The sequence below is a fragment of the Musca domestica genome, unplaced genomic scaffold (assembly GCF_030504385.1).
Source record: "Musca domestica strain aabys unplaced genomic scaffold, Musca_domestica.polishedcontigs.V.1.1 33, whole genome shotgun sequence".
Taxonomy (NCBI): Eukaryota; Metazoa; Arthropoda; class Insecta; order Diptera; family Muscidae; genus Musca; species Musca domestica.
The window spans coordinates 1,913,169-1,926,056 of record NW_026712312.1 but is presented as its reverse complement, the minus strand read 5'-3'; the positions used below and the strand labels follow the sequence as shown (position 1 = coordinate 1,926,056).

Here is a 12,888-nt window from a genome sequence, read left to right as displayed (position 1 = left end):
GTTTTTTTTTTTCTTCGATTAATTTTGAGATGGGGGAATCCGAAGCGAAACGAAACGAAAGCAGAAGAGAATAGAAATCTTATTCAAATGTGACAATACATTATGTATGTATGCTGTATGGCTGGCTGGCTGTCTATTCGCCTGTCTCTTATCGCCAATATTTCACTGACCGCCAAACTGAATCAGAGTTGAGGGTTTTTGTTATTTCTTCTCTTCTTCTGCTGCTGCTTTTCAGCATCTTCGGGAATATACCTTTTAAACTTGTTTGAAGTAATTATTGTGCGTTTTTGTTATTGTTGTTGTTGTAACAAATTGCTGATTATCATTGGGGGAGATCAATAAAGCAGAAACAAAATCTTTAGACATTTATTCGGAAATACTACCTAATACGATATGTTTGTTTGTTTGTTTTGTTGTGACAACATGAATCCGCAGGGGTAGAAATACTTCAAAACAGGTTGGTAGTTGCAAAAAATGAAAAAAATATTGGAGACTAGTCTATAGTGCCCGCTACTTTGTCAGCGAAAAGTATACCTTAACTTTTTAGAGTTGTTTCAAAAGATCGTTTTAGGTCTTTTTATACCCTCCACCTTGGAAAGGAGGGTATATTAACTTTGTCATTTCGTTTGTAACATGTCTAAATATTCGTCGAAGACCCCATAATTTATGAATATTCATAATCAGCATAAAATTCTAAGTCAATTTAACGATGTCCGTCTGTCCGTCCGTCTGTCCGTCCGTATGTCTGTCCGTCTGTCTGTCTGTTGAAATCACGATACAGGACACATAATTTGACGTAGAGCGTCAAAATTTAGCAGAATAATTTGTATTGTGTCTAGGATGGTTGGTATGGAAAATGAGATGTATCGGTCCACGTTTTGGTATAGCCCCCATATAACGGTACCTCCCGATATTCGGTATTTTGATAATTTTTGCCACATTTTTTAAAGGATTTATCTAAAAATTGGTATTTGTTGGTCATAGTGGGTTCTAGCTCCGGTGGCGAAACATTGTATGTATAGGTCCACGTTTTTGTATAGCCCTATATAGCAGTACCTCCCAATATTCGGCATTTTGATGATTTTTGCCACATTTTCCCACGAATATGTCTAAAAATTGGTATTTGTGGGACATAATTGGTTCTAATGTTTCCATTATCCTATGGTGGAGGGTATTAAAAGTTCGGCACGGCCAAACTTAATGTTTTTTTTTTACTTGTTTGTACTCAAAATGCTCAATTTTTTATTCAAAATTTCATATATCGTACTAAATTTTCCGATTTTCATGGTTTTATATTATATTCTTGTTTTTCCTTTTTTTGGGAAGAATAATAGGAAAATGTTCGCACTTCCCTCTCTCAAAACTATTTAGCAACAGTGGACTTCATATCAAATTTCAGAATTACAGTTCTATCCCAAGACCCAATTCCAAATTTATTACCATACTTTTCATACAGTTACTCTAAGCATGTCCGAAACCACCCTAGACACCAAAAGTGACCGCAATATCAAATTTCAGAATTTCAGCTCTATCACTTCACCCAATACCAAATTTAGTAACATTTAGTACGCATATCCCAAAACAATCTACATCTCTACATCCTACACACTTTTAGAACCTGATTTCAACACCAGTTACCAAAAGAGACCTCAATATCAAATTTCGGGAACCCATCTATATTCCCTTACCCAATAGCAATTATAGTACACATTTCCACCACCATATCTCAATTCCAGGTACCAGCAGATACCTAAATATCCAATTTCGGGATTTCAGATATATTCCTTAAGCCAATACGAAATTCAGTACCATTTCGCATTGTTCAAACAATTATAGCACCCATTTGCAAAACCACCTACAAATCTCAATCCCAAATGCCAAAAGGGACCTCAATACCAAATACAGTACCATTTAGTACTTTTCGTACAATTGTACTCAGACTACACATGTATAGCGAGCCTAATTCAAAACTTCAGATCCCTTCACCCAATACCAAATTTAGTGCCACTAAGTACTTTTCGAACAATTATAGTTCACATTTCCGAAATCACCTCCATATCATAACCACAGACATCCACATCAAATTTCAGCATTTGACTTCTATTCCTTAACCCAAATTTAGTACTAGTTCGTATTTTTTGAAGAATTATAACACGCATTTGCAAAACCACCTCCAAATCTCAATCCCAAATGCCAACAGCGACCTCAATGCCAAATTTTGGGATTCCAACTCTATCCCTTCAACTATCATTTAGTACTTTTTGTATAATTAAGCAATTATATATTTCCCAAACCACCCCCGTATGCTCAGGCTACACATGCACAGCGACCCTAATACAAACGATCAGATTTCAAGCCCTATCTGACCGCACAATACCAAATTGTAGCAAATATAGTACTATTTAGTACTTTTCGTAAAAATTTAATCATTACCCAAACTACCTCCATATCTCAATTCCGGACAGAAACAAAAACCTCAATTCATCCATTTAGTATTTTCCGTACAAACGTAGGACGAATTTTCAAACAATCGCCAAATCTCAAACACAACATTCAACATTTTACCTCAATATTTTCATCGTATTTTTCGTACAATTATAGTACGCATTTCTGAAGCTACCTCCATATGTCTACACATGCACGGCGACCCTAATATAAAATTTCACCTATTCACCAATGTTCACAGATCGTATCAAATATAGTACAATTTAGTACTTTTCTTGCACTTTTAGTACACATTTTCAAAATAACCTTTTTGTCACAAATTTCAAAATTCCAACTACATCCGTTCAGGCAAACCAAACAAACTTTCATACATCAAACTTACTTGCCAACGTCGATTCTCTTCTCTTGTCTTAGGCTGTAGTATCCATTACGAACTTGAAATACCAAATTTGAAACAATTCCGGTAAATAATGTCGCTAAAATCATCCAAATACCGAATATCGGGGGCACCGTTATATCGGGGCTATGCGAAGACGTGGATCTACATGTCTAATACATAATACACATGTGAGTAAATTTTTATCAACTTACTTCATTTCGTTCGGAAGCTAGAGTGATTGATAAATCGACATAGAATTTTATGCCGATCAAGACTATATATACTTTGTGGGGTCTAAAATGTATATTTCGAGGTGTTACAAACGGAATGACAAACTTAATATACCCTCCATACTATGGTGGAGGGTCTTTTTGATATGGTTAGATGGTTAGATAATCCCTTTAAACTGGATCGTAGAAAGTCAATATATTCTACACAATTATTTGTCATAAATTCTAAATTCTACTACAGGGTGAGATGAAAAAATTGCAACCAACTTCAGACTGCTGTCATTTCTAAGCCACTCGTCCGACAGCTGTTAAAATTATTCCAGTGACAGCTTAATATATTGTTTACAATCGTACAAAAGCATTTTGGTGAGAATTTTCCAGAAAAAAAGTTATTCGTGATGGAATTCAAGCGTGATAATGTGATTTCATTATATTTGGCTGGAAAACCACAGTTGGCTATCGTTAGAGCACACCAGCATTTAAATGTGAATAAATCTTTTGTGTCTCGTACCATCGCTCGTTACCGTGATGCTGGCCCGACGTCAAGGAAGTGGACGAATGAGAACATCTACATCACCAGAAATGGTTCGAAAAGTAAAGAAGCGACTTGATCGACCGAAAAATGGCTCGTGAGCTGACCATATCGCAATATTCCATTCGGCAAATATTGAAAAATGAGCTCCGGGTAAAGCCGTTGACATTCCAAAAAGTGCAAGAACCTACACTGCAACAGAAAGAAAATCTACTCAAAAGAGCTAAAGAGTTGCTTCGCTTGGCGAAAGTGGCGAACTACCGAATTTGGTTTGCACCGATGGGAAAACAGTCATTGTCCAGCATAACAAACAAAATTATCGTGTTTACCTGCCAAAGAGGTCAGCTGAAAATGTGCACCTTCAGTTGGTCACCAGAACTCAAGCGTTGGCCATGGTGATTGTGTGGATCGCCATAACAGCTGATGGTCGCTCTCCGCTCGTATTAATCGACCGTGGCATCAGAATAAATGCCGAATATTATCGCGAAAATATTCTGGAGCAGAGGGCTGCAATGCGTATGATCGAGTAGGCTTGATCACACACACTGGAAATACAATCAAACTCAATCAGTCGGTCAAATGTAACATGTTCATTCGAGTAGCTCAAGCCAAATGAAAAAGTTGTGATCGAACATGTATTGATCGAAGTTTTGTGTTCGCAATCAAACAGCTCACATGAATGTTTTGTTTACGAACTAATGTTGAACAATACATACCGAAACGATCATCTCGGATGAGCATGATCGGTTTGATTTTTTTTGAAGGGTGAGTGATTTGATTCGATTAAATACGAAAGATCGAATCTGAGCGTAATCATGTATTGTAGTTTTGGTATGGTTATCAATACTAGAAGCAGTACCCATTGAAGAAATCGAAACAAATGGTATTTATTAAATAACGATTTTTTATTTCATTTGGGCTTATAGTATACCAGACTTCAGTGGCTTATTTCTAAAAAAGAACACATTATTTTTAAAAAAAATAACAAAAAATCAGACTTCAGTCACTTGTTTGTAAAAAAGGAACACATTTTTTCAAAAAAAAAAAAAAAAATAATAATAATAATAACAAAAAAATGTATATCAGTTGCTTATTTCTACAAAAGGAACATATATCAGTCTTCAGTATTTAGTTGCAATTTTTGTTAAAAAAAAAAAAAAAAAACATTAAACTGTCAACAGCTCTCAGCTCAATACTTGTCCTTTTCTCTGTAATATAGTTCGTCAAAATTACCTGCGCAGGCTTATTTGGATGAATAAACAATGACGCTGAGCGAACTCGATTCAAAGAAAACAATCACGGTTGTGATTGCTCATTTACATTCATGTGTTCGATCAACTCATGTTGCTGAACACATCAAACCGTCTCGAACGCTCATGTTTGATTGGAAGTGATGTGATTCAAACTGAGCGTTCGATTCGATCCGATCCAAAAACGGTCAATTCATTCAGATCAAACAAAACGACTGCATCAACAAAAATCATGTAAGAAACCGAGTGTGGTTGAATTTTTGCATACTCGTTGCAGCCCTCTGTTCTGGAGGCTGTATTAAAGCCTTGGGCACGCAAGCATTTTGGCCGCAGAACTTGGACAGTCCAACAGGACTCAGCACCCGCCACCCAAGAATGGTTACAAAATGAGGTTCCTCGCTTCACTTCCAGCGCACAATTGCCACCAAAATCTCCGGATACCAATCGGTTGGACTATTGTGTCTGGAGTATTTTGGGAAGCAAGGTTGGCACTAAAACATACCAAAGTGTCGATCACCTCAACCAAGCGCTTTGCCGGAAATGGGCCCAAAATACCGCACAATTCGAACAAATCTAAATTTTATCTAAAATTAATAAAAAGATAAATGAAATAAAATAAAATTAAAAAAAAAAAATAAATAAAAATTATGGCGTTTGACTTAGTTGCAGTTTTTATACCCTACACCACAAGGTGGTCAGGGTATTATGTCTTTGTGCATTTGTTTGTAACAGGCAAAAGGAAACGAGATAGACCCGCAGTTCCTTTTGATGATCTGCATAGAATCACATTCTGAGTCGATTTATGCATGTCCGTCCGTCCGTCTGCCCGTCTGTCCGTCTGTCCGTCTGTCCATGTATTATTGTAAACAAAGTACAGTTCGCATTTATTGTCCTATCCAGAGGAAATTTTGCACAAATCATTTGTTTTGCCCAAGGACAAACCCTATTGAAATCGAAGATAATCGGTCAAAATTTATATATAGCTGCCATATATATTTTCGTCCGATTTGCCTTTTATTGTGCACCAAACGTGTAATATCAGTCCGAATTGTATGGAATTTTGCACGTACGATCAGATTGGACCTGAAAATAAGTATGCCAAATTTGATCGAAATCGGTTCAGATATAGCTATAGCTCCCATATATATTGTTCATCCGATTTGCTATTTTTGTCCTCCGCAGCCGTAATATGCACCCTGTAACAACAATATTTGGGGAAATATATCAAATACAGCTCAGAAATACATTTGCTAAATTTTATCGAGATCGTTCAGATTTGGATATAGCTCCCATATATAACTTCGTCCGATTTACCTTTGATTGGACACCAAACGTCAAATTGGATGAAATTTGGCACTTACAACCGAATTGAGTCTAGAAGCTAGTATGTCAAATTTGGTGAAGATCGGTTCAGATATAGCTATAGCTCCCATATATAGCGTTCATCCGATTTGTCATATTTGTTACCCACAGCCGTAATATGCACTCCAACGAGTGCATACCCACGATATTCAGGGAAATATATCAAATACAGCTCAGAAATATCTTTGCCAAATTTTATCGAGATCGGTTCCGATTTGGATATAGCTTCCATATATATTTTTATCCGATTTCAAATTAATTGTGCACCAAATGGGCAAGACAAGTCCGAATTTAAAAGATACAAATGCTTCGGCATATTTAGTTCTTTGAACTTTAAATTATAATTATAATCATAGAGTGTATGATTGAATTCTCCCATAAAAATTTTTAATTGTTATGCGTAGTTCTACTAAATTAGCAAAGTTGTGTAGGGTATCATAAAGTCGGCCCCGTCCGACTTTAATACTGTCTTTACTGGTTTTTTTTTCACCCAGTAATTTTCACATGTAGTCCATACATTTTGAATGTAGTTTTTTAAGAACTATAAAGCCTGGATATATAATTTATTTTGAGACTTATACTGAAATTTTGTGTAGAATATTTCTTCTTTTGGCACTTTTTGCCTAAAATGAAATTTTATGTTAAATTCAGACGTCAACTCGAAAAAAGGTCATCGAAAATTTAAACACAAGTTTTTTGGATTTTTTTTGTGGCAACTATATTTTCATGATATATAATGGGAATAGAGATTTCATTAACTTGGTGACTTATAGTGAAACTTGATGAAAAATAACTTGGTATTTGATGTCGTCCTTCTAAAATGAAGTTTTGCAGAAGAAATTCCAGCGAATTTGGAAAAAGTCCTAAATTTGTCGAAAATAATCACACAATTTTCACTTGTAATATGTAGATTTGAAATGTAATTTTCTGAAAAACTATTCAACTTATATGTATGGTTTATTCTGAGACTTATAGTGAAATTTCGTGTAGAATATTTCTTCTTCTAACACTTTCTACCTAAAACGAAATACTATCTTATTTTCAGGCGTGAATTCCCAAAAAGTCTGAGAAAAAATTGCTAAAAAATTAGGGAATTTTGTCGCGATTTTTCGTTTTCACAAAAGGACCAAAAAGACCCCATTGTTGACTCGCGTGAGGGTTAACATTACTAACCAAAATAATCCCAGTTTTATTTTCTGCAATATTGCAAAGAGACTATACAGCTAAAATGTAAGGATTTCAAGGAATCTTTATTCGAAAATTTCAGCAAAAGTGGAGGAGTGTGGGAACCCATGTCTCCTGTTTTTTATTCCACTTTCATAGTCTACTGAGTTTTTTTGGTTTTGAGTTGCACTGTTTTATATACCCTTTGTAGCCATAAGGCAAAATGTATGCTGGAGGTATTTTTTTTAAAAAGTTCTGTTAGATTTTTTTTTAATTTTTTGTATTATTTATTTTTAACAACCTTTTAACAATTTTTACATTTTACAAAAAGAACAAAACAACTCATGAAATTCTAATATCAATTGGCAGATAAATATCCTCATCATAATCTCCAGTTCTATCCTTATTCGGCTGCCCAATGGGTCCATGGTGGGAAGGTGTTGGCGGTACTGGATTGTAAATTGGTTGTTTCATTGCGGAGAGGGGATCATCCACGGTCTGGGATATTAAAATTCCTTGATTATTTCCAGTAGTCGGCTGGTTGGGTATTGGATTAATCACTTGAGGCCATTGATTTTGTGGTGGATAGGGATTATCTTGTACTGGATATTGCGCTGAGGGGAAAGATGGAGGTGGTAGATTTTCCGGTGGTGTCTGAACAATTAATGGCGGTTGGCTGTTGCCACCCTTGTGTGGTGGTCCCTTGGTTTCGGAGGGATGCTGAGCAAACACTGGATGTTCTTTCATTTTATTATGGCCCGGTGGTCCACCACCATTTTGAAATGGCCTACCATTTGGCATGCCTTTGCCATTACCCTTACCGTTGCCTTTTCCCTGGGCCAGTACACCAGAATTGGCGAAACATGTCAGCAGAAGAATTGCAATAATTTTCACGAATTTGTATTTTGCCATATCAAGAGGCTGAGATGTTAAGTTTGAGAAAAACAAACTCGTAATGATTTCAGTTCGACAGCTACACTAAATCTGTTGAACGTAGTGATTTCGATTTTAAAACAGCCGTGCGCTTAATTCGCTAGGGCCTGAAATCGTCGAGAGAGTTAATTCATTTTTTATGCCAATGCGATGTGATATGGGTAATTCCATGTTGGGATTGGTTATACAGCATCTGACATGATGTGATAATTTTATCCACTGAGAAATCCGAAACGAATTTAAGAAACATATCTCAACCTCAGATATCAAGAGTGACCTTAATGTCAGATTTCAGGACTTCAGCCCTTTAATTCATCCCATTACTGAATTTAGAACCATTTAGTACAATTAAAGTACGTATATCGAAAATCAGATCCTTTTCTCAACCGCGGACAACAACAGTGACATCCATATTAAATGTCAGGATTCCAAGTCTATTCCTTCACCTAATACCAAATTTAATACTTTTCGAACAATCATAGTACGCATTTCCAAAAACACATCCATATCTCAATCTCGGATACCAACAGTGACCTCAGTATCAAATCATCAAATCAAATTGAGTATTCCAGCCCTATCCCTTTACCCAATACCAAGTTTAGTACCATTTAGTACTTTTCGTACAATTATAGTACGTATTCCAAAAAACTCCATATCTCAATCCCAGACACCAATAGAGGCCTCAATATCAAATTTCAGGATTCAAGGTCTATAACTTCACCCAATACCTGTATTGAGTAATTTAGTAATTTTAATCAATTTAGTAATTTAGTACCATTTAGTACTTTTCGTAAAATTATTGCAGTCATTTCCGAAACCACTTTCACATTTCCAGGCAAGACATGAACAGCGACTCTAATACCAAATTTCATATTTCAAGCACTATCTGTTCACACAATACCAAACTGTACCAAACATAGTACCATTCCATACTTTTCGTACAATTATAGGAGCTATTTCCGAACACACCTCCTAATCTCAACCTTAAAAGTACGACTTCCAATGTTCCTGCATACCCCAATCCTACACTCCCACAGTAATCCCAATTCCAAATTTTAGAATTCCACCTCAGTTGGTTCGTCCAAATACCAATTGTACTTTAGTTAGTACATTTTAGTACATAAAGGTGCAAATTTCCAAAATTACTTACATATCCCTATCCTATACTCCGACACTAATCTTATTTACTCACTCAATTGGTTTACCCCAATCTAAATAATTTAGTAACAAATTTAGTACCATTTAGTACACTTGAGTACATTTTTTTTATAGCTACCTACATCATACAGTCCAATGCAAATCTTATTTTTAAATTTCCGGTTTTCAACTCTACCGGTTCATGCAAAATTTAAATTGTACCAAATTTAGTACCACTTAGTACAAATAAGTACGAATTTCTAAAAATACTCTCTCATTTCTCAGACCTAGAATGCAAAAGTAATCTTATTTCTAAATTTTAAGATTCCAACAGTACCGGTTCGCTCAAAATTTAAACACATCCAAAACTGTACCAAATTTAGTACCATTTAGTACTCATAAGTGCGAATTTACAAAACTATCTACATTCCTCAGTCCTACAATGCAATAGCAATATTATTTCTAACTTTCAGAATTTCAGCTCTGTCGGTTCTCCCAAAATTTAAATTGTTACCAAATATAGTACAATTTAGTACACATTAGTTTGAATTTGCAAAACTACCTAGATTCTTCAGTGCTGAAATGTAATAGCGATCTTTTTTCGAAATTTCAGGATTCCTAGTCTACCGCCTCACTCAAAATTTAAATTGTAACAAATTTAGTACCATTTAGTACACATAAGTACGATTTATGTTACTCTACCTACGTACCAAAATTGCAGCTCTACCGGTTTACCCAAATCGAAATTGTACCAAAGTAGTAGTTTAAGTGTACATAAGTACAAATTTTGTAAAACTTCCTCCATATTCCAATCCCAGACTACGCCTGAAATTTTAATTTCAAAATTTATTGTTTCATCCGTTCCTCCAAATTTAAATTGTACTAAATTTAGTACCAGTTAGCACACTTAAGTACAATTCTCGAAAACTTCTTTCATATCGCAATCCTACACTCCGCCAGTAATGTTAATTTCAAATTTCAGAATTCCAGTTCCATCCAAATTCAAAATGTACTAAATTTAGTACCGTTTAATACTTTGCGTATGCATGAGTACCAACTTCCAAAACTACTTCTTTACATCCCCTCTACTCCTTCTACCACATTTCAAGTTTTTATCTCTAACTGTTCACATGATACGAAATGGTACCAATTGTAGTGCATAAACGCGGTGTTATAAAACACATTGCGTCGGATAGTGCCTTAAGCAGAAAAAACATTGTAAATTATTTTTCGAAATAATTATAAAACTCAATCTCTCTCCTGAGTGACATTTCGGACACTGTTAAAATCATATGTTTTGTACACGATATGTTATAAATCTTCCCTTCATAGAATGCCTTTACAATCATATTTGGGGTGTCGTATTTTACTACAAAAATTCTGACATTTATTTATTTATTTATTTTTTAAGGAAAATCTCATACTTTTTTGTTCTTCATCTAACGGCAATATCATATGGAACGACTCATATAAATACAATAAACTTAAATCTCAAAACGTAATAATTAATACCGGTTTGTTATTTAAGATTGTTAAATATAAAAGTAAATATTCATGAGATGAGAAGCGCCGAGAGAGAGAGAGAGAGAGGTGTTCTGATGATGATGAGATAACTGCATGAATCAATGTATCAATAATGATTCTCACTCCCTCAATGTCAACTGGCAAACACACGATACACATACATACTATATATATATGGTTTTATACGTAAGTACATAGGCTTTTTAACAATTACAAAACATTATGGCTTTTGTAATTAAAGGTTCTCACCCATATTTCCTATGATGACCTTAACATTAAATGTAAGGAAGTGGTATTTTATTTCGGTATATAAATACCATGGCTTCGACAGTCCACCCATGACATTTAAATTGAGATGTATCTATCGAAACTAGTTCACAACATTTGGTTTGTGATTGCATTTTATTGCATATCCCAGTGGCAGTTGATCCAGTGCAATTATCGTTTGTTTGGTGCTGAGCAGTTTTTTGTAGAAGAACGTCGTTCGGGGCGTTCTTATGCTGATATTGCACGAATTGTGAATCCCCATCAATATGCCAATGTGGGAGTGCGACCCTATCCCGGCCAACCATTTTGGCCACATGGAGGATGAGAAAGAGAAATTGGAAGAAAGAAAAGAAATAAGAGATGAAGAATAACGAGGGATAAAATGACAGAAATATGAAATGCTTAAAATGGAAAAATATTCGATAATATTCAAGAATATGAATAAAAATAGTAATATAATAAAATAAATAAATAAATTTTCTGATTTTTAGCTTTTTTTCGACCTTTATTTTAAATAATGACAAAACAGATAACAGCAACGCAAGGTCGATGTCGGTACTTGGCGAAATGTTGTATTTTTTTTTTTGTTATATGTTTAAGTATTGTTCCTGATGATGTCTTCCATCGGAGGACGAAATATCGAAAATAATAAATAAATAATATATATAAAAAAAAAACAAAGACTTCGATCTCAATTTCATTAAACTTATATTTGAAATAAAATAAATAAATAATGTTAACGATAATAAATAATAACAAAAAACAGGTTAAAAAGAATCAGTCGGTATATGTGACAGATGTATATGATTATTTAAATATATTGTGACTTCTGTTATGATTATTCAAATTGTAGGCCCTCTATGGAGTGGGTTCCGAAGGAATGGCCAATTTCTATTTGTCGATTTTGTATCGGACCTTAATAAATATGATATAAACATTGCGACGTGCCAGGTTTGGACTATATTGGTTAGTTCCTTTACTTTATATGAGATATAGATAAAGATAAAGTTAAAATGTGCGCGAGGTACCGGATATAGTCGACCGATGTATTCCATTTTCATACTTCGTCCAATACAGATAAAAATGTTGGTGTGGGAAAAATTACAAGAAAATCGAACATTTATATCCAATTTTATGCCAAATCATAAATTTCAATAAACTACATATTCATATCAGATTCCTGGTTAAGAGATATATATTATTGTCGAACTTAGATCGAGTTCGGAGATGAGCAATATCGGTCCACTCCTTCTGGAAAAAAATTTGCTGCACAGAAAGAGAAAGGATGATCTGATTTTGCTCCAACTTTGCGAATCTCAATATTTGCATCAGTGCTACGTCAGGTACGAAAATGGACAATATCTATCTACTCCATCAAGTACCTCCCCCACCAAGGGTACAAATTTTGAATAATTATAACTCTTATAAAATATGACGTAAGAGTCCGATTGTTTTAAAATTACACATAACACAATATTTTTATTAATCCAAGGTCTGGTGCGAAGGTGGAATGTATCGGTCCACTCCTTCTGGTACCTCTCCCATAAAGGACCAATATTTTAAATAACAAAAACTATTATAAAATCCGGAATAAGCATCCGATTATCTTCATATTTCACACATCCCATTACTTTTACCAAGACAAGATTTGCTGTGAAGATCCAT

General features: G+C 34.8%; 1 protein-coding gene across 1 annotated transcript; it reads right to left on the bottom strand.

Annotated features, from left to right (window-relative positions):
• Window positions 1-7,704: 7,704 nt before the first annotated feature.
• On the bottom strand, window positions 7,705-8,274 carry LOC105261647 (WAS/WASL-interacting protein family member 1). The gene has a single exon (XM_011293047.3). The coding sequence runs from the start codon at window positions 8,272-8,274 to the stop codon at window positions 7,705-7,707; it is 570 nt and encodes a 189-aa protein (XP_011291349.1).
• Between the last annotated feature and the right edge of the window lie 4,614 nt (window positions 8,275-12,888).

Bases quoted from the DNA above. Each gene is read 5' to 3' on its own strand.
- LOC105261647 (XM_011293047.3), bottom strand. From the start codon at position 8,274: ATGGCAAAATACAAATTCGTGAAAATTATTGCAATTCTTCTGCTGACA.